Source organism: Capra hircus, chromosome 2 (genome assembly GCF_001704415.2).
Source record: "Capra hircus breed San Clemente chromosome 2, ASM170441v1, whole genome shotgun sequence".
NCBI lineage: Eukaryota > Metazoa > Chordata > Mammalia > Artiodactyla > Bovidae > Capra > Capra hircus.
The window spans coordinates 118,410,671-118,437,841 of NC_030809.1; the positions used below are offsets into that span (position 1 = coordinate 118,410,671).

Genomic DNA, 27,171 nt, shown 5'->3' on the forward strand with positions numbered 1-27,171 from the left:
TGCGGAAACAGTGGAAACAGTGTCAGACTTTATTTTTTGGGGCTCCAAAATCACTGCAGATGGTGACTGCAGCCATGAAATTAAAAGATGCTTACTCCTTGGAAGAAAAGGTATGACCAACCTAGATAGCATATTCAAAAGCAGAGACATTACTTTGCAAACAAAGGTCCATCTTGTCAAGGCTATGGTTTTTCCAGTGGTCACATACGATGTGAGAGTTGGACTGTGAAGAAAGCTGAGTGCCGAAGAATTGATGCTTTTGAACTGTGGTGTCAGAGAAGACTCTTGAGAGTCCCTTGGACTGCAAGGAGATCCAACCAGTCCATTCTGAAGGAGATCAGCCCTGGGATTTCTTTGGAAGGAATGATGCTGAAGCTGAAACTCCATTACTCTGGCCATCTCATGAGAAGAGTTTACTCATTGGAAAAGACTTTGATGCTGGGAGGGATTGGGGGCAGGAGGAGAAGGGGACAACGGAGGATGATATGGCTGGATTGCATCACTGACTTAATGGACATGAGCCTGGATAAACTTCGGGAGTTGGTGATGGACAGGGAGGCCTGGCGTGCTGCGATTCATGGGATCGCAAAGAGTCAGACACGACTGAGTGACGGAACTGAACTGAACTGAACTGAGGCATCATGCTAAGTACTAGTGTATGAGAATACAACTAATACTCAATAAAACAACAACTGCATGAATTAGGTACAATTATTACCCTCTTTCACAAAAGGGGGAACTTAGGTTCACATATTGAAGGAATTTGCCCCAGAGTATATCAGAAGTAAGCAGAAATGCTAGGATTTAACTCTAGGCCCTGCAAGTGTATCATTCACTCCAGTGCCATATTTTGAGATACTATGCATTGCTGCCTCAATAATATATGCTGTATCTACACAGTTTAGTAATAAGCAATCATTAAGAAGCATACTTGAAATATGCATTTGAATAGAGAAATGCTTATGAGATAATGTTAATTGAAAAAAACCACACTGCAAAACAACAGATACACAGTTTTGCATATAGACACACATACAATGTATACACACACAGATACATATACAAGTTTGGAATATTCAGGTTTTTTATATGTTTTATATTGCCTTCTCATTTATATTTACATACACACACATTGAGTGATTTTAATTTTCTCTAGTTTTCAGTTCGGTTCAGTCGCTCAGTCGTGTCCGACTCTTTGCAACCCCATGAACCACAGCACGCCAGGCCTCCCTGTCCATCACCAACTCCCGGAGTTTACCCAAACCCATCCATTGAGTCAGTGATGCCATCCAATCATCTCATCCTCTGTTGTCTCCTTCTCCTCCTGCTCTCAATCTTTCCCAGGAGCAGGGTATTTTCCAATGAGTCAGCTCTTCACATCAGGTGGCCAAAGTTTTGGAATTTCAGCTTCAACATCAGTCCTTCCAATGAACACCCAGGACTGATCTCCTTTAGGATGGACTGGGTTAGGTATTTCTAATTTTTCCAAAATGAGAGTGTATTATATAGTCAGAAAAATAAAACAGTGAACGTATTTTTAAGGAGCCACATTCTTGAGGCGGTTCTATTGATGACAATTATGTATTTAAATTAGTCAAATAAGCTTGCAAGAGACTGCTTTACTTCCTTATCTCATAGTTATAAATATTTTATAGCTTTAAGCTTTACTTTTTCCTCTGAATAAACTTTCTGTGGGACCTAAGCACTGATATTTTTTTAAAATCTCCAAATAATATTATTTGAAGGAACTTGAGGCCAAGATCACAAATCCAATTTATGAAATCACTCAGCAACAGCTGGAAAATATTTTCAATGACTTGGAAAATCGGATTAGATGATGAATCATGGAAGATAGTTTTAATCTTGAAGTTGAGGAATGTGAATTCTACTATATTAAAACATTGAAGATGATGTTTCTTTATACCATTTTCAGTTTGCTTCCCTTATAAACTTCAAAGATTATTTGGTAATCAAGGATTTTATCAATAGTATATAGTCACCTATGAAAATTAAGGGTTTCCTGGTGGCTCAGTGGTAAAGAAACTGACTGCCAATGCAGGAGATGCAGGGCTGGGTCAGGAAGATTCTCTGCGGAAGGAAATATCAACCTGCTCCAGTATTCTTGCTAGGATAATCCCACGTACAGAGGAATCTGGTGGGCTACCATCCATGAGGTTACAAACAGACACGACTTAGCAACTGAGTATGCATACATGAAAATTAATGAGAATATGAACATACATGAAATATATGGGAAAATTCTCCAAGTCAGTGTCTCAAACTTGAGACTTTGCGCATCGAATGATTTCCAGACGCTGCTGTCTAGTAACCACACCCTAAATAAGGCTTTATGTGGTCTCCTTTAAGCGTTTAAAATAGTCATTCATAACTTCCCTCTCAAAAGATATTATATCCCACCTACAGTTACTCTCACTCAAACTTCAGTTGTTTCCTGAGACATTTTTGCCTTCAGCATGACCTCCTTCCATTCTTATCATTCAGATTGTTTCCAAGGTAATCTAAAATGCAAATTGGTTTAAGCTACTACTCCACTTACATTGTATTTCATTGCTCATCTGGTCTTGAACCCAAATGCTCACAGGCAAAAGGTATATAATGTAAATAACTGAAGCAAAGTCAGGAGAGGAGGCGGCGAGGAATGGTGGGGACTAAGGCAAACTGAAACGCACATTCCTTTCTAAAGGAGATAGCTATTGCTGTGCTCCAGCCACGAGTTGCTATGTCTATGTGAAAAGATAAACTTGACATTACCAGGTCTTCTTTCGTTTTTTAGAAGGAGAAGGAAATTTGGATTTCGTTTTGATACAAAACGTCATTATCTTAAGATTGGTAGTGAATTTTTAAAAATCCTGATCCCCCAAACAAACTACATAAAATCTCCAGACATGAGATCCAGATGCCAGTATTTTTTCAAAGCCCTTGTATAAAGTAATTTTAATGTGTACCAACTGTAAAGGGCCTGAACTGAAGTAAGAGTGGACACTATAAAATTTGGGGGTTTATAATGGTAACCCACTCCAGTACTCTTGCCTGGAAAATCCCATGGACAGAGGAGCCTGGTGGGCTGCAGTCCATGGGGTCACTAAGAGTCGGACATGACTGAGTGGCTTCACTTTCACTTTTCATTTTCATGCATTGGAGAAGCAAATGGCAACCCACTCCAGTACTCTTGCCTGGAGAGTCCCAGGGATGGAGGAGCCTGGTGGGCTCCCGTCTATGGAGTCACACAGAATCTGACATGACCGGAACGACTTAGCAGCAGCAGCAGCATGGTGGTATGAAAATGACTTTAAACTGAAGATAGCTAAACTCTTAGCAGCCGCAGAAAGAAGTATTACCTAAACTTAAATGAAACCTTCTATACAGCTTCCAATGACCCCTTCCCAGGCAGCTTTCTGATTAAAAGAAGACTGACACTGTGCTCAGGAAGTATGAGTTCAGCTGCCATGAACACTCCCCTGGGATACTCCTAGCCAGGAAGAAGACAGACTGCTCATCTACCATCAAGAAGCCAAGTAAAATCTTCCATATTCTCCCACTGAAGCCCTAAAAACTTTTCTTTTGAAAAATTAATCTTTGTAAACCTTTACTTTGGGCTATTTCATGAGTTTTCCATTACTGGAACCTCCCATGTACACTACGTGAAAATAAACCTTGTCTTTACCCCTGTTAATCTGTCTATTTTCAGCTAATTTGCAGGGCCCTAAACACTGGACCCAAATGGGAAAAGGTTTCCTCCCAGCAGAGGTAAATGTTGGTTGCTGTAGGCAGTTCTTGGATAAACATTATTTCTGATGTACAGACGAAGTAATGATTATGTCTTTTCAAAGGAGACAATAACAAAGTGTTCCTAAATATATATTATTTTAATACTCCCTACAAACAACTCTGAGCTCCAGACTTTGAATTCAAGCCTTGGGGCACCAAACTGATATAGGATAAAATCTAAGCGTATTTAAGGTGCTTAACCAAAGGGTGGTTTATAATCATGCCTGCTATTTCTTAACCTGTTCCATATGTAAAAGGAAAATATTTTTCATGTTTAAAGAAAGTATAATTTAATACTCATAGTTATAATTACAGTTAAAAGTTGTATTAAAAATTTTTGAGTTCATTTCTTTCAGTACAGTATAAATAAAGCTTATTAAAAGATTTGAAAGTTGTCATATTTTGTATTTAAATGCATTCCAGTAAGCAATGAGAGAGGAATTTTGAATGTTTATTTAAAAGGAACATGCTGAGTAGACTAAGAAGCAATACAGAGCAACTCACCGCTGTCCGACTTGGCTGTCAGAGCAGAAACACCTACTTTCCTCTGTGTTACCAGATTATCTATATGTGGTTCGTTAATGAATCCGCAGCTTGAGGCCTTATGTCTATGTTAAATCTCCTTTGAAAGAAACTCCCCCTTCTTACCCTTATACCCACACTCAAAAAAAAAAAAAAAATCCAAGTGTAATATTCTGCTTGCTGCGTAAGGACATAAGAAATTAGATTCCTCCTCCAAGAATGAGGAATGTCATTGTTAAAAACCACAGATATAAATTATTTGGATGTTTACACCATGAATGGGAGAGGAAACATTTTTGGAGGCATTACTAAAATGGGGGCACCTTCACAAATATTTTCTAATTGAATTATTCATGGCTCCTCCTTCCAGGGGCAGATGGTGAGGCTGAGAGAGTTCAAGTGTACCCAAGACTGCATAGTGAGTGACAGCAGGAATTCAAACTTGTTTTTTCCTATGCAAATGCAACAGTAATCCAAGTCTATGCCCCAACCAGTAACGCTGAAGAAGCTGCAGTTGAACAGTTCTATGAAAACCTACAAGACCTTTAGAACTAACACCCCAAAAAGATGTCCTTTTCATTATAGGGGACTGGAATGCAAAAGTAGGAAGTCAAGAAACACCTGGGGTAACAGGCAAATTTGACCTTGGAATACGGAATGAAGCAGGGCAAAGACTAATAGAGTTTTGCCAAGAAAATGCACTGCTCAGAGCAAACACCCTCTTCCAACAACACAAGAGAAGACTCTACACATGGACATCACCAGATGGTCAACACTGAAATCAGATTAATTATATTCTATGCAGCCAAAGATGGAGAAGCTCTATACAGTCAACAAAAACAAGAACAGGAGCTGACTGTGGCTCAGATCATGAACTCCTTATTACCAAATTCAGACTCAAATTGAAGAAAGTAGGGAAAACTGCTAGACCATTCAGGTATGACCTAAATCAAATCCCTTATGATTATACAGTGGAAATGAGAAATAGATTTAAGGGCCTAGATCTGATAGATAGAGTGCCTGATGAACTATGGAATGAGGTTCATGACATTGTACAGGAGACAGGGATCAAGACCATCCCCATGGAAAAGAAATGCAAAAAAGTAAAATGGCTGTCTGGGGAGGCCTTACAAATAGCTGTGAAAAGAAGAGAAGCGAAAAGCCAAGGAGAAAAGGAAAGATATAGGCATCTGAATGCAGAGTTCCAAAGAATAGCAAGAAGAGATAAGAAAGCCTTCTTCAGTGATCAGTGCAAAGAAATAGAGGCAAACGACAGAATGGGAAAGACTAGAGATCTCTTCAAGAAAATTAGAGATACCAAGGGAACATTTCATGCAAAGATGGGCTCGATAAAAGACAGAAATGGTATGGACCTAACAGAAGCAGAAGATATTAAGAAGAAGTGGCAAGAATACACAGAAGAACTGTACAAAAAAGGTCTTCACGACCAAGAAAATCACCATGGTGTGATGACTTATCTAGAGCAGACATTGTGGAATGTGAAGTCAAGTGGGCCTTAGAAAGCATCACTAAGAACAAAGCTAATGGAGGTGATGAAATTCCAGTTGAGCTATTTCAAATCCTGAAAGATGATACTGTGAAAGTGCTGCACTCAATATGCCAGCAAATTTGGAAAACTCAGCAGTGGCCACAGGACTGGAAAAGGTCAGTTTTCATTCCAATCCCAAAGAAAGGCAATGCCAAAGAATGCTCAAACTACTGTACAATTGCACTCATCTCACATGCTAGTAAAGTAATGCTCAAAATTCTCCAAGCCAGGCTTCAGCAACATGTGAACCATGAACTTCCTGATGTTCAAGCTGGTTTTAGAAAAGGCAGAGGAACCTGAGATCAAATTGCCAACATCCGCTGGATCATGGAGAAAACAAGAGACTTCCAGAAAAACATCTATTTCTGCTTTATTGACTATGCCAAAGCCTCTGATTGTGTGGATCACAAGAAACTGTGGAAAATTCTGAAAGAGATGGGAATACCAGACCACCTGACCTGCCTCTTGAGAAATCTGTATGCAGGTCAGGAAGCAACAGTTAGAACTGGACCTGGAACAACAGACTGGTTCCAAATAGGAAAAGGAGTACGTCAAGGCTGTATATTGTCACCCTGCTTGTTTAACTTCTATGTAGAGTCCATCATGAGAAACACTGGACTGGAAGAAACACAGCCTGAATCAAGATTGCCGGGAGAAATATCAATAACCTCAGATATGCAGATGACAGCACCCTTATGGCAGAAAGTGAAGAGGAACTAAAAAGCCTCTTGATGAAAGTGAAAGTGGAGAGTGAAAAGTTGGCTGAAAGCTCAACATTCAGAAAATGAAGATCATGGCATCCAGTCCCATCACTTCATGGGAAATAGATGGGGAAACAGTGGAAACAGTGTCAGACATTATTCTTGAGGGCTCCAAAATCACTGCAGATGGTGACTGCAACCATGAAATTAAAAGACACTTACTCCTTGGAAGAAAAGGTATGACCAACCTAGATAGCATATTCAAAAGCAGAGACATTACTTTGCCGACTAAGGTTCGTCTAGTCAAGGCTATGGTTTTTCTGTGTTCATGTATGGGTGTAAGAGTTGGACTGTGAAGAAGGCTGAGTGCCGAAGAATTGATGCTTTTGAACTGTGGTGTTGGAGAAGACTCCTGAGAGTCCTTGGACTACAAGGAGATCCAACCAGTTCCATTCTGAAGGAGATCAGCCCTGGGATTTCTTTGGAAGGAATGATGCCAAAGCTGAAACTCCAGTACTTTGGCCACCTCATGAGAAGAGTTCACTCATTGGAAAAGACTCTGATGTTGGGAAGGATTGGGGGCAGGAGGAGAAGGGGACGACCAAGGATGAGATGGCTGAATGGCATCACGGACTCGACGGATGTTAGTCTGAGTGAACTCCGGGAGTTGGTGATGGACAGGGAGGCCTGGAGTGCTGCGATTCATGGGGTCACAAAGAGTCAGACACGACTGAGCGACTGAACTGAACTGGTAGTACTATAATCTTTATTTTTAGAAAACACGCTAGTACAGGTGGGAAGAGTTAGTAAAGATTATTAAAGAAAATGTTTGATCAGCAAAGGTCTCTAGGTCCTTTCAAAAATCCAAACATTGTAAACAGGACCAGCATCATGGGTAAGTGACCTGTTGCCACACAGCAACATTTCTTTATAAGGCCCCATGCTTGGTTTAATACTCTGCTGCTGCTGTATTAAAATCTCAGTAACTTTTTAAGAGAAGCTTCCCTATTTCCATTTTAAACTGGATCCTACAAATTATGTAGCTTTTCCTTCCTGCAAAGGCTGACAAAGCAAAGGTAAATTTTATAGAGAAGAACCTTCCTTGAGGGGTTAGTTCTCAGTGCCAGGGCCACATGGCTTTCTGGAGTAGAATAAGCTCAGATGCCTTAGACAGGAGATATGCTAGGGGACAACTTTCTCGGTGTGATGCTTTCTCTCCCCACCTGCCTGGTCATTGTTTGTCAACGGTCATTTTCAGGAAAGAAAATCAGAGCCCCAACCCAGTACCAACCAGAGGAGATAAACAGGAAAGGACTGGACTCTGACAGGTGGACAGTTAATATATAAAGGAGAAGCAACCTGACTCTTTCTTGGTGTGCCCTCTCAACTCTCCATCAACTAAGCTGGGAAGAATATGGGAAATGGGTCTTTGAAGCAAAGCAGGGTTCAGAGTCCAATCAGTGGGAGGTCCTCCTAGGAGTCCCCTCCTTTGTGTGTATCTGGGGTAAAGGAGCAAACCAGAAATGGAGAGCCCTAATACTAACAACAAGCTTTCAGAGGCATCTCCTTGTACCTTGAAGCCAATTCACCCAGAAAAGGACAAGCTGGAGCACTGGCTTTCATACCTCCCATGCCTTACCAAATGAAGCTGCTGATATCCCAAGGGAATATTAACTCATACGGGAAAATAACACCTGATGCACACACTACACGCTGAAATACCTAAGTATGAGAACCGAGAATTAATGCACTGGACAGACCAAAAATTTAATCTATGAATAAAGCACACGTTAGGATATAAAGAAGGACATTAGATAGATGAAGCAGGAAAAAAAATTATGATGCAGAATCAGTGAGAGGAATTGGGCATGAAAAACCTAATAGCTGAAGTGAAGAAGTCAGCAGAAGAGTTGAGCAGCAAGTTCAGTAGAAGAGTCAGTGGACTAGAAGGTCAAGTATTGTAAGGAATAAAGAAATGGAAGGCAACCAACATTATGAAGGGTAGAATTAAGACATCAGTATCTATGTTCCAGGACTTTCCAAAGTTATGCTGCATCTAGAAATTACCATAGTGAAGATCACAAAGAATTATGTAAGTTAGATGCAACCAGTGTTGTGGAAAGAAACACAAGGAATCTATGCCTTAATACAATTCATGCAGATTGAAAACATGTAACTCCGTATATAGTTAAAGAATGGGAATATGTCTAAAGACACAGACTGTTAGAGCAGATGCCTGTGAGAATGGGGATGTGAGGAAGATGAAGATTAAGGGGAAATAATAAAATAAACCAAGAAGCCAATCCTGAGATACAGGATGAATTAGAGTTTGTGTAACTTTACGCTGAGAACCAAACACTTAAAAATAAATACATAAAGATAAGGGTGGCTAGGTAGGTAAAAGGAGGCTAAGCCACTATTTAAAGTCACTAGAGAATCACAGAAATGCACTAAAAGGATGTTTCTTTTTTCTGGAAAGAGGGTTTAAAAAGTAGACATGAATCAAATACCCTTTTTAAATACCAGACACTATCCTAAGTGCTGGGAATACCAAGATGATGAAGATACTATCTCCACATTTAAGAAATGTTGCAAAATTTCCAGTCCAGTCCATCATTTCAACCAACTTTGAAAAGGTGTTTTTCATGTTACTTTAAATTTAATAAGCATGATAGTTACTGTAACCTAAATCCTGTCTCTTTCATAAAACTAAAACTTAAAAGGAGTTTTAAGGTTATCTAGGACCACCTTCTGTGGCCTCAGAATACTCTTCTATTTTTCATCCAGCGAAGTTTACTTCTCTGTAATGACCACGCCCTGTTAGCATGTCTTCTCTAGGGAATGGCTGTGGGTAAGGATGGCCTCTGAAACAGTTGCCCTGGGTCTACCGTCTCTGGACTGAACATTGCCCAGACCTTTAACTCTCATCACGGACAAGTTGGTCTATCACTGTTTTCCCTTATTCTACCTTATTTAGGAATGATCACGCTCGCCTAACCAACCATGGTTACTCCGTTCATCTGCTCAAATCCCTTCCTCTGAAAGGCCATCCTGGGTCACCCTCCCCCTTCTGCATCTACACTGATGGGGTCTTTTTCAACCCACGTGACACAGGGACCTCTGCTGTCTTGAATGACCAGTTATCTTGCCATTGGATTATCTAGTGTCACAAACTGATGACAACTGTCATCAATTTTTATCAAGTTATGTTTGAGCTTTCATCTCTAAATAGATATTCAATGTTTGAAAATCTTTAAAGATGCCATTGAGATCAGGGGTTCCAAAGGCCAGCCCATAGTTGAAGGAAGTAATAAAACAGCAATTCCCAGAAAACATTTTTTTTTTTTAGCAAATAACTTTATTTGCAAGGATGCTTTAGAAAAAGAGGTTTCTCTGCCTCAGTTTCCAAAACCAATTTGGCCCAAAAACTACTTACTGAGTATATGGAGTAATACTCAGCTTCTGTATGAGATCTATAACTGACTCCTGAGTGGCTCAGGACCCTGAAAAGAAGTAGTCAACTTGTCTGAAACAAGGAGGAGCTTATATTCTGAAAGTCCATTTGCAGTAGAGTGAAAACAGTGAATACTTTAATCAGTATCAAGATTTAGAGAACTTTCTGTTATTAATATCTTGGGTAGTTGATAGTTGTAGGTACAGCTAAGTCATAAAGCTCTGGAATACAATGGGCCAACCCTACTAGGCAATGGTTGAACATAACGTCAAAGCAATACATTTTTATATGTTTGGGAGGATGGATTTGGAAAGGTGGTGGGAGAGGAAGCAGCAGATTGCATTTACCTAGAACAGGTTTTTTTAAAAATCAAAATGGAGCACCAGAAACCTTGGAAAATCTTTACAGACTCTCACATGTACAAATAAGTCAGTTTCCAAACAACAAGACTCAATGGCGAGAGGAACCCTGCTAGAGGTTGTCCTGCTCCTCCCGCTCTTAAAACTTGATGGTTCCATTTTACACACCAAGCACCTCCAAGTGGTTGCCTAACTGGTAGCAATTACTTTTTGCAAAACTAAGAACATGAAACAAGTTAAGGAAAATACAAATGCGAACAGCAAACAAACTATACAAAATCAGTTTTTACTACTCCACTATATCACCTATAGAAGTGCATTCAAGAGAAGTCCATGCAGTTTTCAGTTATTTTTTTCTTTTAATGAGTCTCTTACCTTTGCTTTTATTATCAGTTCCTCGTGCTTACGAATAAGCTCCTCATTGTCTGAAAGAGATGTACCTAGACCTTGTTCCTCTAAATCTCTTATAGTTTTCTGAAACCAACAAGTGACCTAGGTAAGAAGCAACAAAGAGAGGTCAAATTTCAGATATTAGAATAAAGGAATCAAAATTCTCCATGTTTTTAAAACTTAAACTACTTCAATTTTTTTATGTATAAACTCATGTGTTTCATTAGTATGATCAGGTTTTTTCTTCATTTCAATCTTTTCATTTCATTTTTCTTCATTTCAGTCTCTACATGCTTAAGAGAGAAAACAAATACCCCCAAATTATAAAAACAACATATCATTTCACTGGATCACATAGCATGAAGAAAATAATTCAAATTTAAAATCTCCTAACAAACAAGAACCAAAATAGATCCCACACAGTCTATAAACCATGCATTCTTTTAGAATATAAACCTTTTCTGTATAAGATGATCAATCTGAGTATAGTTACATTGTTATGTGAAGATATTATATAGCGTTTATAGAATTATATTTCTACTATTAGAAGATAATGTACAAATACTTAGTTTGCTACAACTCCTGAATATCTATATCAAAAAAAAACGAATGGAGAAGCTACTAAAGTTTCATAGACCTTATCAATAGCTAAGGACATAACTTACAATCCCTTAGACTTGATTTACAATATGCACCTTACACAGCGTTAAAACAACAAATAATAAAAGACATTTTTTCAAGAACGATTATATAAGTTGACATGAGACTGATTAAAAGAAAATTCCCTGATAGCTCAGTTGGTAAAGAATCCACCTGCAATGCAGGAGACCCCAGTTTGAGTCCTGGGTCGGGAAGATCTGCTAGACAAGGGGTAGGCAATATAAGCCCGTCCATCCTAAAGGAAATCAGTCCTGAATACTCATTGGAAGGACTGATGCTGAAGCTGAAGCTCCAATACTTTGGCCACCTGATGTGAAGAGCTGATTCACTATAAAAGACTCCGATGATGGGAAAGACTGAAGGCAAGAGGAGAAGGGGACGACACAGGATGGGATGGTTGGATGGCATCACTGACTCAATAGACATGAGTTTGAGCAAGCTCCGGGAGTTGGTGAAGGACAGGGAAGCTTGGCGTGCTCAGTCGCAAAGAGTTGGACACAACTGAGCAACTGAACTGAACTGAGACCAATAACTTGTGGCCCTCGGATAAAGATTCCTTGTCCCAATTAAGGGAGAGTTGGATTTTTACTCTCAAATCTTATACAGCATAATTCTTATGATCACATCGTCGCTACTGATTCCTAGGAAGCCACAATATGCTAGACAATTTGCTAGTTATTTTCTGGGCATCATCTCTTTGTCTCTCAACAACTCTGTAACAAGTATGATACTATATTGCCCTCGCTGAGATAAACAGAGGTTAAGCAACTTATCCGGGGCCAATAGTAAATGGCAGAGCTAGGATTTGTCCCCAAACCTATGTTATTCCAAAGTCCATGCTCTTTCCACTGTGCCCTGTTGCTATCCTCAGGTAACAGAAAGTCTTTGGTATCAGGGGAAATTACTTCACATTTGAGAAATGAATCCCAGCAGCCCACTCAAAGTGGTGGGCATTGTCCAGAATATACACTGTGTCCAGCCTAGTTTGTCTTGGTTGCAGCAGCCTCAGGATTTCTCTGTATTTTCATAACATGGAGAAATGTGGCCAGGGAGAAAGCTAGGTTAGTCCTGGAGGTCCACACAATAAACATATACCGCCCCCCCCCCCCCCCCCCCCCGCCGCCACACACATACATACACACTCCAGAGGAGTCAAGTTAGGGATTATATAGGATAATACTCTCCATTACTGTTACAGGGCTGATAACATCACACAGCTAGATCTATACTTGCTATAAATCTATAGATGCTTGGTATAAGTGTTGGCTGTCTATACCAAGACTTAGCATTTTCCAGCATGGAATAAGCAGTCAAGTGGGCAGCAAGAGGGTCTCTCCAGCTTTCTGCTAATTGGAAACCTTTGTTAACCGGCATTTTAGGCTAGTGTCAGTGCAAAGAAAAGACTAATAGTGACCCTGCAGCAGTTTTCATGTGAAGTCTGCCTCATTCTCTTCAGAATATTTGGTACTCTGTGCATAATACGCCCATTAGCCAGTCCCCATATCTAAAGTGCTGTGTTTATGTGTTTATAACTATCTGAAGGTGGTTTGTCTTTCTGGCAGCCCAGAAATTAGACCTAAATGATATGTATTACATGCATATTAGAACCCATGGAGGGTATTTTATCAAGAGCTACAAAATTTGTACATTAATTTATTAAATTGCATTAAAAATCTCACAAAAGATGCTATAGGCCTGCATAAAAACAAAAAAGGGATGATTTAAGGGTTTCATCAAAGAAAATGGCTCATGAATATAACTAACTTTCAGAAATCCTTTATTTTATTAAGTGCCAGGAGTGAGTGTCATCTATTTTTATCTAAAGTAGTAGGAACTCAGAAATCTCAAGAATGCTTTAATAGGGAAAGTTAATATAGAATCTGAGTGAAGAAAACATGGGGACAAACAGGTGCTCACTAATCTCTAAAAACAGGTGAGAAGTCTGATCCCTCAGATAATCCTGTTCGATTTTGTGAGTCAAAGATTTGTCATCTAACACATGTCAGCGGTGATGAATGCCAGGAAGGAGTCAGTTATTTTGATTTTTTAAGGTATCTTCTGACATCATCCCCTAGATTTGGCAAATACTATTTTAACCTCCAACGGATATACTCCTTTGGGCATGCCCATACATATTTCCTATAAGAGAATGTAGTTCAAGATCTACAGTGGTATTCCATATATCCTGGTCATACACCTGCCTAACAAAGCATACCAAGTCTCTAGAGCTACATATTTTTACTACCTAAATGCACCCTGGGAATAAACTTGAAAACGAAGTGGCATAACACTCAGAAGAAAATGGTTCATCATGGGGGTGTTAAATCTCATCATGAGGCAGTCACACACGTGAGCAGCATCTTAGATCAGATTTACTTTATGGCTGTGAGATGCACACAGAATAGACGGAGTCTGTCTGATGTAAAAGCAAGACACCCTAAACAACCGACAGTATGTCAACCATAATGTAAATCAGCCATTGTATTCTGTGTGTAGCTACTGCAGACAGCTGCAGAGATACTCTAAAAACGTTTTTTATAAGCATTAGATTATATCAGCAGTTATCCCAAAGCCTGAGTGAGAAGGACAATAAATGATGCATCAGGACATTCTTTAGAACATGGTCCCTGCAAAAGGATAAAAAAAAACATGAGTTAAGATCTGGAAACATGTGTAAAGAAAGAAAGAACAAAAATTCAGAGTGTGCATCAGACATTGGTTCTGGGTGATGATGGACTAAGGGGGAAAATGAGAATATTGTTCCTTTCTCTTCCCGGTTCTTACCTTTTAGATTGATCTAAGTGATGTGTTTGCGGTCATCTCATCTGTCTGACATGAGATTCTAAGTACTCAGTGCTCAGAGGATGTAGGACTAACGTGGAGAAGGAGTGGGGTAGATTTTTTTGCAGAGGGGAAGTGGGGATTGGAAAGAAACACCTACCGGAGGGTGAAGGAAGACAGAGTGAAAAGGAAGGGACATCTACAAAGATGCACGGAAAGAGCAATCAGGGATGTTCAGTAAAAACCAAGGAGTGCCTTGGAAGTTAAATAGAGATACCACGAAAACTCAGTCAAATGGTACAGACCTGCGTTGTCCTAAACAAGTAGCTACTAACCACACATGGCTATTGAGTACTTGGAATGGGACAAACTCAAATTGGCATATGCTCTAAGAAAAAAAATGCACAAATGATTTCATATAGTTAGTATAAAAAATAATGAAAATATATTGTTAAGAACGTTAATATTGATTCAGTGCTGAAATACTATTTTAGATATGTTGGATTAAACAAAATGTGTTCTTGCTTTTCACTTTTTTACGTGTGTGTGTGTGTGTGTGTGTGTGCCTGCTCAGTCACTTCAATTGTGTCCAACTCTTTGTGACCCTATCAACTGTAGCCTGCCAGGCTCCTCTATGCATGGGATTCTCCAGGCAAGAATACTGGTGCAGGGTGCCATGCCCTCCTCCAGGGGATCTTCCTGGCCCAGGGATGGAACCTATGTCTCCTGCGTCTCCTACATTGCAGGTGGATGCTTTATCATTGTGCCACCTGAGAAGCCCATGTTTACGTGACTTTTCACCTTTTTTTCACTTTTCAATGTGGCTCAGAGAATTAAAAAATCACATTTATGGCGTATGTTGTATTTCTTATTGGATGGTTCTATAATTTAAGGATATTCAGAATATTCTTAATCTGTTAAATGTAGATCTAAGGACTAAGCATTACAGACAACTTAAAATAGCAGAATCAAGAGAACAGTGGGATGAGATACTGGTTGGTAAACATGAATGGGTCACTGAGTAGGGGTAAGGCAGTAAAACTAATGACTCTTTTGAAGTTTATTGGCTAAGGAAAGGGGGGCTCAGACAACAGCTTTGAGGAAAGCAGAGGTAACGTAACAGATGGGTTCTTCCCAACTTTTTTTTATTTGATTAGATGAGATGTAAGCATTTCAGTCTGGGGAACTGAAGATGTATTAAGCAGAACTGAGGCAGGAATGTACCAGAAAGAGTGGGGAGTTTGGCAGAGAACACTACTGAACTTATCAGCTTTGGGCAAGGAAAGGCTAGTTTTTGCAATATTGAATAATCCAATCTCACCTTGACCCCTGCTGGGAGATAAGAATGAGGAAAGAGAGTGAACAGGGCCTTCCCAGATCAGAGTCAGGTACTACTCCAGGCAGGTCTCAGATTTTCTTGAGCAATCTTTACACCTCCTACAAAGGAGACAGTTGCTTTTTCAATGGATATGGAAACTGAGACCCAGTCAGGGTAAGCAATTCATTCAAGGTCACACAGGCAACAAGAGGAGACCCCCACAGGGTGAGGCAGAGAGGCTGTGGTCAGAGTGTTCTTCCCTTCACCACATCTGTCTGGAGAACGGAAGAATTCCAGGGAAGAGGGAATGGTTTTTATTAGGCTATGTTTATGAACGTTCTTAAGAGAAAACCAAAATGCAACACTATAGTTACAGAGTTTAATTCTAATACGGAAGTAAGTCCTGTGAATAATCACGGGGCCTCAATGGAAATGCCGCATCAGAGAGAACGGACATGTGGGCCAGGCCTGCCAGAAGCACTGCCTCAGAGGAAGAGGCCGATGAGGATAAACTGAGAATTTCAGTTCCCAACAGCACGCTCCGAAGTCAGGACTGAAACGCTGGGAACAAAAGCCATAGAAAAATGCTCTGTCAAGCACAAACCACTCAGGTGGCAAGAAGGTGACCTTTTGCTACACTCAAAGCTAGGCGTCACATGACCATAAACTTTCCTGGTCTCTTTTTCTGCAACTGGTTCCACAATCCGAAGTCAGATCTTACTTTTTTGATCTTTGTTTAAAACTATGCTGGAGGAGCCAAGCTAGCAATAAGCAATTCAAACATCTTAACAGAAATGCTTAAGGCAAGATGAAAATCTCTCCAAAGTCCTTTCATTTTCTTTTCCATGTGCAGAGCAGTTTTTGTCAAATAACAAGTTACTATTAGAAACAAAAAAACTGATAAAGAGGGAAAAGGCATCAGTTATGTATCTTCTTCAATTCAAGATGTTCTGATAGTCTTTCAATTATTAAAAAAAAAAAAAAAGGTGGTTTCAATTATAGTTGATGGCCACAGGTGACAGTTCTAATGTCTGGTTTGATTCTGAAGACATGCTAGTATTATAACAACCGTTTTAGCTCCCACAGGTTTTGTTCTTTTCCTTTTTTACAGTAGGGAAACCAGTTGCTATTATTTTGTATTAGGTAATCTCATCAATGTGCTCTGTATTTAGCTAGGCAGTAACCAGACTTCAAATATCCATTAGGTCCATTAGGAGATAATACATATTAGAGGGGGTGTCCCTTGTGGCTCAAATGGTAAAGAATCCACCTGCAATGCGAGAGACCTGGATTCGATCGCTGGGTCAGGAAGATCTCCTGCAAAAGGAAATGGCATGAAATTTTTGTCTTTAATGTTTGTATTTGAGGGCTCAAAAGCAGGGAAATAAAGAATTTCCTGCACAAAATGTGGCTTGAGATGTATTCTGGGACTGATCTAATTATTGGCTTGTTATTATTTGGACTTCATCTCAGAGATTCTAGGGGGACAAAGCTCACAATCTTCTTATGTGGAACTTGGAAGCCCTCCATGAATTACTGAAGTCAACTGGAAGGCATAAGTATCTCCTCAACAAATGATCAAATCCCAGTATTCTCTACTGATGGGCAGCAGGAAAGCTAAAATGCATTGTTTGTCTTGAGGCAAAATTTCTGTTACTTCAAGAGCTTCATAGGTAATCTATCTGCCTGTCTGGAACCATAATTTTATGTATTTAATTATTCGGACTTGTGCTAACATATCTGTCTTCTGATTATTTTCTATGTTAATGTATCATTTCTCTTGTCACATCTATATTTCAGGAAAAATGACATTAAGGACTTCTTTTCCCAAGATTGCCCTCAACTCTTGCTTGTGTTTAGGCAGTTTCTTAACTTCCAACTACTTAAACACTGGAAACTATTTAATCCAACAGATAAAATCAATACAGTGGTAGTTTCTGGACCTAAATTCTATTTCTAGCGTTAACTCTGAGCCATTAAGAAGAATCCAACCAGCAGCAGAAGAAGTATTTTTTTCAAGAAAGGAAACAGAGACCCAGCCCAGTGTCCGAGTAATGTGCATCTCTGCCTAAGATATCTAGGGTGTGATTTTCCCAGTACAATTTAGTTTCCACCGTAAATGATCTGGAGCCATTTGCTGTATATGTGCATATGAGAAAGAGAAAGAGAGAGAGAGAGAAAGAGAGAGAAGGGAGAAAAACATACAGGTCTACTTGGGAGTGAGACCAAAGTTTGATTTTCATATTATCATCCCAGATCCTAGGTCACGTGCCTGATGGAGTTCACACTGAGGCTCTGACCGAAACACTGGGTTGTCGGGAAAAAATGAGAGTCAGAAACTATCAGACAAACAGATAAACAACTATTGTATGTTAAAGTGGGTTTTATCCTTTTAAAGTGTGCCGTTTAGTTTGTTTGCTTATGAGTCACCCTATAAAAAGCACTAATATTAACTGGGCTTCTTTATTCATCTCTGGGAACCATGGAAATGAGGATGGAGGACTGAGTTCTACTCCCTGCCCGGTATGGGGCGGCAGTGGTGTTGAGAAAAGGAAAGCCAACAGTTTCCAGCACCAGAGGCAGGGGAAACAAAGGGCTCAGGGTGCTGGAAAGATACAGGCACACAGCTTAAGGAGAGGCCGCTAACCTGGTTGTACAATGGGAAGATGCATGCAAAGGGAGCAGTGTGGAGCTTTTTCCAGGTAGCATGCACAGGAAGCAGCTATGTCAGCAGTCTGATCACGGGTGAGAATGTAATTTAGTCGCAAGGCATGTCACCCAACCCTCTTACCAACCTTAAGTAATGGTGTCTAATTAAAATGCTGTGAAGCCATCAGTCCAACTGAATGGAATATTGAGGAGAAAAACTAAGTTTAATGAAAATGTAATCAATTACAACAGGTATAAATGAGCTAAAGAAATTGTTAAAGGGTGGAGAAAGGGCGAGGAAAATTGATTTTTAGCCTAATTTTACAAAAAAGTTGAGCTTTTAAATAAAATAGTCTGGATACTAAGCCATGGAATGGCATTTATTCCCCCTCCACATAATTTTAGAAAGCTAAGATTATTGAATGATTTAGAAAACTGGTATGGGATCTGGCTAATTTGGTGATTATCCAGTAAAGCTCAGAAAGTAATCATCAAAAGGTGTAGTGATATGGTGAACATGTGGACATTTATTGAGCACTGACATATATCAAGCTGGGCTCTAAGAATGTTTACATATACAATCTTGTTTATTTCTATAACAAATTTATAAATAGATATTGTTATTATTCCCAATTTATAGAAAAGGAACTGAGGCACAGAGTCTGAGTAACTTTCCCAAAGTCATATCATAAGTAAATGTGAAATTTGGGATTGCTATCCACACCATCTGTACCAGAGTCCCTCAGTTACTACATTTGACAGGCAATGTCACTGAAAGTAATGGTGGGAACATGCATTCTAATTAGGAGGGGGTTCTATTGCTTTCAAAATCACATGCTTTTCCTACAAACACTAAGATATTTTGCATAACTTAGAGTGAATTCTAGAAATAGTATATGCGCTAAAAATGAAATTCTGTGATAAATTTTAATCTACAAGTGTTTGGAAAGTCATGGATATCTTTTACTGGACCAAACTATCAGATACCAGTATCCATTAATAAGTTAATTCAACCCTTATTTTGGTCTTATGTCACCCAATGACAAAACGCTATACTCATAGTAGGGGAGTGGATAAATTAGGAGTTCAGGATTAACGTATACACACTGCTGCTGCTGCAAGGACCTACTTGTTTAGCACAGGGGATAAATATCTTTTAACAACCTATAATGGAAAGGCTCCAGTTTCATCCACCTCATTAGAACTGATTCAAATGTATTCTTTTTAACGGCTGAGTGATACTCTATTGTGTATATGTACCACAGCTTTCTTATCCATTCATCTGCTGATGGACATCTAGGTTGCTTCCATGTCCTGGCTATCATAAACAGTGCTGAGATGAACATTGGGGTACACGTGTCTCTTTCAGTTCTGGTTTCCTCAGTGTGTATGCCCAGCAGTGGGATTGCTGGGTCATATGGCAGTTCTATTTCCAGTTTTTTAAGGAATCTCCACACTGTTCTCCATAGCGGCTGTACTAGTTTGCATTCCCACCAACAGTGTAAGAGGGTTCCCTTTTCTCCACACTCTCCCCAGCATTTATTGCTTGTAGACTTTTGGATCGCAGCCATTCTGACTGGTGTGAAATGGGCTTCCCTTTCCATTATATGTACACACACATACATAGACACATATATACATAAAACTGAATCACTTGCTGTACACTTGAAACTAACACAACATTGTAAATTAACTATACTTCAATTTTAAAAATTAAGCTAAATTCAAAGATTTTTAAAAACTTGTTTAGCACAGGAGAATACATTTAATATCTTTTAACAATCTATAATGGACAGTGCTTCCCAGGTGGCACAGTGGTGAAGAATCTAACTGCCAATGCAGGAGATACAAGAGATGCAGATTTAATCCCTGGGTTGGGAAGATCCCGTGGAGTAACCCGTTAACTGGAAATGGCAACCCATTCCAGTATTCTTGCCTGGAAAATTCCATGGACAGAGAAGCCTGGAGGTCTACAGTCCATGGGGGTCACAAAGAGTCAGACACAACTGAATGACTGAGCATACACACATAATGGAAAAGAATTTGAAAAAAAGAATGCATATAGGTATACACACACATACATAGACACACACACACATATATATATATATATAACTGAATTACTTGCTGTACACTTGAAACTAACACAACATTGTAAATTAATTATACTTCAATTTTAAAAATTAAGCTAAATTCAAAGATTTTTTAAAACCCTCACTGTGTTGTAGCCACTAAGCAAGGCAATTTTTTGTTACTTCATATTAATTTAAGCTGGTCAACCATTCAAGCTCTAAACCCTGGTTAGAAGGTAGTATCATTTAAAGGAGAATATACATGTATGTGCATGTATGTGCACACATCTGTTGGAGAAGTAAATGGCAGCCCACTCCAGTGTTCTTGCCTGGAGAATCCTGTGAATGGAGGAGCCTGGTGGGCTGCCGTCTATGGGGTCACACAGAGTCGGACACGACTGCATCGACTTAGCAGCAGCAGCAGCATACATCTTGGACACACACACAGGGTTTTACAGTTGCCCAGCAGGTACAAGACTTGTGCCCTGATGCTGTGCTTACACTGTCATTGCAGATATCATTTTAATTGCCTGTTGACATATGATTATGATATACATGGTACTCAAATTTAAAAAACTTCCAAATATGAATTCTATTACCCACTTTTCTTCCCACAAAGATGGGTATCTCGTAAGCCATATGTGATCTGGGTAGTAAAAAGATTTTCTGCCTTTATGTCTTATTTAATTCTCCTAGATGTCCTTGATACTGTCTTGTACAAAAAGACCATGAATAACTTCGTTTTAATTTATTTGTTTGTCTCACTTATTCCTGATTGGAGCAATTGAGAAAAATTACATTCATAAATCTTCTTGCCAAGATTATTAATTATGCACGAAGTACTCCAAGCTGCTTCTGATTCTCATTAATGAAGCAGATTATCTGCAAAATAAGATGCTGCTGGAGTTGGGAAAAAAGGTCAGCTACTTATCTTTAAATGTAAAACAAGTGCACATTTGTACATCTGAAAAACGAAAGAGAGGACATGCTATGATTATGCTTTTCAGGCTATCACATCCCAATTAAGATAGAAAAGTATGTGGTCTTCATCTGCTTTTTTTCTGAAACTGATGTAAATTTTAAGTTGCCATCATTGTGGTCACCTAATTTCTTTTCCAAAGGAAATTAGCTGAACTATTACAGTTCAAAAGCCTTAGGTTATAAGCACTTAGAAACAGAGGAGTATTAAATGTATCTTTTAAGTGGCTCTTATGAGAGAAGATGCATTAGATATTCAGACATCCACATTGTTATTCATCGGTAATCTTTGCTCTAATTCTCCATTTAATGTTCCTTCTTCTTACATGGTTAAAATGATTGACAGAGCTGATATTTTATCAATGCAAGGTTTGACAGCTCCTGTGTTCCCTAAAAAAAAGTACAGAACTGACAAAATTATCTTTACCCTCCAGTGAAGCATGTGTCTCTGTGGTTCCACAGTGTTCCAGGCTTTATGGGGTAGTTCATCCAGGAGCATAACAATCACAGAACTCAAATCACTAACAGAGTCACAATCAATTTGGTGTCCCTGCTGCTAATCTTCCTCAGTGTATCTTCAACAAAATTTTACCATAGAACATTCAGGAAAAACTTGAAAACTTAGGTAAGATAATTATGCTTCTATCTACCTGGATTTAAAAATCTTTCCTTGTTCACATAATTATCAACATAGTAAATCTTACTTATTATTTATAATAGTGAGAAACTGAAGAGACTCTACTTCCACATCAATAAGATATTATTTAAGTTGTGCTACATTCAGAGAGTGAAATACAACAAGATAATTATCTCTGGTATTTTTGACACAAGACTATGTCTGCTGCTAAGTCACTTCAGTCGTGTCTGACTCTGTGCGACCCCAGAGACGGCAGCCCACCAGGGTCCCCTGTCCCTGGGATTCTCCAGGCAAGAACACTGGAGTAGGTTGCCATATCCTTCTCCAATGCATGAAAGTGAAAAGTGAAAGTGAAGTCATTCAGTTGTGTCTGACTCTTAGTGACCCCATGAACTGAAGCCTACCAGGCTCCTCCATCCATGGGATTTTCTAGGACATGTTTAATTTGAGTATTAGGTAATAAGATAACAAGATAATATGCATAGGTTATTAGTTTTTGTTTGCTTGTTTTGCTATTTCTTTAATAAATGTATGTGTGCCTGTGATATACTCATGCTTGGATAAAAGTCTAAAACACAGCAGAAGTCAAATGCTTATTTGCAATTATTTGTATGGCTAGTAATCTAATCTATAGTTTTAACTCATTAATAGATAAACTTTAAATCATAAGCAGAAAAAATACAATTCTATTTTTGTTTTGAATTGCTAATTGAGTTTCCATTAAACAAGTATGGCTAAGATTATAGAAGTGACTTATTTGATCATACCCTGTGAAAGCAAAATAAATAATGAATTTAGCCTTAAATGCAAGACCAATCTTTCTGAGAGCAAAGGTGAGTAGGATTGGGGGAGTATGTAATGCATTGGGTCTTCACTGTTCTTTTCAGACGTGATGATAAAAAAGGCTAATACTAATATTGCATTTTCCATGTACCAGGTACTGTTCTAAGCACTTGACATAGAATAACTCGTTTGATGATTCTAATAACACTGTGGTGTAGGTACTATTGCCTCACATTTTACAGAAGGTTCATTTTATGGGTTGAGATGAGAAAAGACATTTGATGGGTTTCCATGATGAGAAAACTCAGGGAGGTTAAATAATTGCACAGGTACTCAACTGGTAAATGGCAGAGTCAGGATTCGAATGCAGTCAATAGGCTCCAATAGTTTGGCCACCTGATGCAAAGAAGTAACTCATTGGAAAAGACTCTGATTCTGGGAAAGATTGAAGGTGGGAGGAGAAGGGGATGACAGAGGATGAGATGGTTGGATGGAATCACCAATTCTATGGACATGAGTTTGAGTAAGCTCCGGGAGTTGGTGACAGGCAGGGAAGCCTGACATGCTGGAGTCCATGGGGTCACAAAGAGTCGGACATGACTGAGTGACTGAACTGAATTGAACAAGCTGGTCCCAGGATCTGTGATCATAAAAGCACAAAGAAACAACAGTGACCATTATTAAATACTTGAGTTGCTGCTACTGGCATTTGTGAAAGAAAACGTAATATGGGATCTTTTAAGACAAAGATTCTTAAATTTTATATGTAAGGAAAGGATTAATTTATTGATTGATATACTCTAAAAATTTATTTTTTGGTCTCATGATCTTTTTTTTTTTCTTTCGGACACACACGATACATGGGATCTTAGCTCCCTGACCATGGATTAAACCCATAATCCCTGCAGTAGAAGCACAGAGTCTTAACCACTGGACTGCCAGGAAAGTCCCTGATGACCTTTTCATAAAAATTCTTATTGAAATCTAGTTGATTTACAATGTTGTGTAAGTTTCAGATATATAGCAATATATATATATATACACACACACATACACAGACATAATCAGTTATAAATATATATATGCATATATATTAGATTTTTTTCCTTTACAGGTTATTACAATACAGTGAATATAGTTTCTTGTGCTATACAGTAGGTCCTTACTGGTTATCTCTTGTACGTATAGTAGTGTGTATATTTTAATCCCATACCCCTAATTTATCCCTCCCCTTACTCTCCCCTAAGTTTGCTGTCTATAGGTCTATTTATGTTTTGTAGACATATTCATTGATAACATTTTTTTTTTAGATTCTAAATATAGTGATATCATATGATATTTATCCTTCTCTGTCTGACTTACCTTAGACACGTATAATAATCTTTAGGTCCATCCACGGTGCTGTAAATGGCATCATTTCATTCTTTCTATGGCTGAGCAATATTCTATTGTTTATACATACCACATCTTTATCCATTTATCTGTTGATGGACATTTAGGTTGTTTCCATGTCTTGGCTATTGTAAATAGTGCTGCTATGAACACTATGATCAAAACCATCCCAAAGTAAAAGAACTGCATGAAGGCAAAGTGGTTGTCTGAGGAGGCTTTACACAAAGCTGAGGAAAGAAGAGAAGCAAAAAGCAAGGGAGAAAGGGAAGATATACAAACTGAATGTAGAGTTCCAGAGAATAGCAAGGAGAGATAAAAAGGTGTTCTTAAACAAAGAATGCAAAGAAATAGAAGAAAAAAATAGAATGTGAAACACTAGAGATCTTCAAGAAAATTGGAGAATCAGGGGAACATTTCATGGAAGGATGGGCAGGATAAAGGACAGAAACAGTAAGGATCTAACAGAAGCAGAAGAGATTAAAAAGAGGTGGCAAGAATACACAGAAGAACTACACAAAACAAGGTCTTAATGACCCAGATAGACATGATGGTGTGGTCATCATTCACCTAGAGCTGACATCCCGGAGTCAGAAGTCAAGTGGGCTTTAGGAAGCATTACTATAAATCAGGCTGGTGGAGATAACGGAATTCCAGCTAAGCTATTTCAAATCCTAAAAGATCATGAATTTAGAGTGCTTCACTCAATAAGTCAGTGAATTTGGAAAATTCAGCAGTGACTGGAAATTCACAGGACTGGAAAAGGTCAATTTTCGTTCCATTCCTAAGAAGGGAAGTGCCAAAGAATGTACCAACTGCCGTACAACTGTGCTCATTTCACACACTAGTAAGGCTATGCTCAAAATCCTTCAAGTCAGACTTCAGCAGTATGCGAACTGAAACCTTCCAGATGCACAAGTGGGGTTTAGAAAAAGTAGAGGAACCAGAGATCAAACTGCCAACATTCTTTGGATCATAGGAAAAGCAAGCGAATTTCGGAAAAACATCTACGTCTGTTTCACTGGCTACGCTAAAGCCTTTGACTGTGTGGATCACAACAAACTGTGGAATATTCTTAAAGAGATGGGAATACCAGACCACCTTATCTGTCTCCCGAGAAACCTGTACGCAGGTCAAGAAGCAACAGTTACAACTGAACATGGAACAACAGACTGGTTCAAAATTGGGAAAGGAGTACAAGTCTGTATAAAGTCACCCTGCTTAGTTAACTTACACTCAGAGTACATCATGGGAAATGCAGCCAGGATGAATAACCAGTTGGAATCAACATTGCCAGGAGAAATATCAACAACCTCAGATAGGCAGATGAAAGGGATGGGAATACCAGACCACCTGACCTGCCTCTTGAGAAACCTATATGCAGGTCAGGAAGCAACAGTTAGAACTGGATATGGAACAACAGACTGGTTCCAAATCCAGAAAGGAGTACGTCAAGGCTGTATATTGTCACCCTGCTTATTTAAATAATATGCAGAATACAGCATGAGAAACGCTGGGCTGGAAGAAGCACAAGCTGGAATCAAGATTGCCAGGAGAAATATCAATAACCTCAGATATGCAGATGACACCACCCTTATGGCAGAAAGTGAAGAGGAACTAAAGAGCCTCTTGATGAAAGTGAAAGAGGAGAGTGAAAAAGTTGGCTGAAAGCTCAACAGTCAGAAAACGAAGACCATGGCATCTGGTCCTACCACTTCATGGGAAATAGATGGGGAAACAGTGGAAACAGTGTCAGACTTTATTCTTGAGGGCTCCAAAATCACTGCAGATGGTGACTGCAGCCATGAAATTAAAAGACACTTACTCCTTGGAAGGAAAGTTATGACCAACCTAGACAGCATATTCAAGAGCAGAGATATTACTTTGCCAGCAAAGGTCCGTCTAGTCAAGGCTATGGTTTTTCCAGTGGTCATGTATGGATGTGAGAGTTGGACTGTGAAGAAAGCTGAGCGCCAAAGAATTGATGCTTTTGAACTGTGGTGTTGGAGAAGACTCTTGAGAGTCCCTTGGACTGCAAGGAGATCCAACCAATCCATTCTGAAGGAGATCAGTCCTGGGTGTTCTTTGGAAGGAATGATGCTAAAGCTGAAACTCCAGTACTTTGGTCACCTCATGTGAAGAGTTGACTCATTGGAAAAGACTCTGATGCTGGGAGGGATTGGGGGCAGGAGGAGAAGGGGATGACCAAGGATAAGATGGCTAGATGGCATCACTGACTCAATGGACATGAGTCTGAGTGAACTCCGGATGGACAAGGAGGCCTGGGGTGCTGTGATTCATGGGGTTGCAAAGAGTCGGACACGACTGAGAGACTGAACTGAAATGAACTGAACTGAACTGACCACTCTAATGGCAGAAAGTGAAGAGGACCTAAAGAGCCTCTTGATGAGGTGAAAGAGGAGAGTGAAAAAACTGGCTTAAAATTCTACATGAAAAAAACTAAAATCATAGCATCCAGTCCTATAACTTCATGGCCAATAGATGGGGAAATAGTGGAAGCAATAACAGATGTTATTTTCTTGGATTCTAAAATCATGGCAAATGATGACTTTAGCCACAAGATTAAAAGATGCTTGTTACTTTGAAGTAAAGCTATGACAAACCTAGACAGTGTATTAAAAAGCAGAGACATCACTTTGCCCACAAAGGTCCATATAGTCAAAGCTATGATTTTTCCAGTAGTCATGTACGGATGTGAGAGTTGGACCATAAAGAAGGATGAGCACTGAAGAATGGATGCCTTCAAATTGTGGTGCTGGAGATTCTTAAGAGTCCCTTGGACATCAAGGAAATCAAACCAGTCAGTTTGAAAGGAAAATCAACCCCAAATATTCATTGGAAGTACTGATGCTGAAGTTGAAGCTCCAATATTTTGGTCACCTGTTGCAAAGAACTGACTCTTTGGGAAAGACCCTGATGTTGGGAGGGACTGAAGCCAAAAGGAGCAGAAGGCACAGAGGATGAGATGGTTGGATAGCTTCAAGGACTCAACAGACCTGAATCAGAGCAAACTCCAGGAGATAGTGAAGGACAGGGAAACCTGGCATGCGGCAGTCCATAGGGTCACAAAGACTTACTGGTAAACAACAACAACACGAACACTGGGGTGCATGTATCTT

At 39.3% G+C, this 27,171-nt stretch overlaps 1 protein-coding gene across 1 annotated transcript in view; it reads right to left on the reverse strand.

Annotated features, from left to right (window-relative positions):
* Positions 1-27,171, reverse strand: part of CCDC141 (coiled-coil domain containing 141) — a 230,638-nt gene that overhangs the window by 117,816 nt on the left and 85,651 nt on the right. Inside the window, exon 6 of the mRNA XM_005675907.3 lies at positions 10,750-10,866. Within this exon, the coding sequence (XP_005675964.2) occupies positions 10,750-10,866 (117 nt within the window). The remainder of the gene's footprint in view (positions 1-10,749; positions 10,867-27,171) is intronic.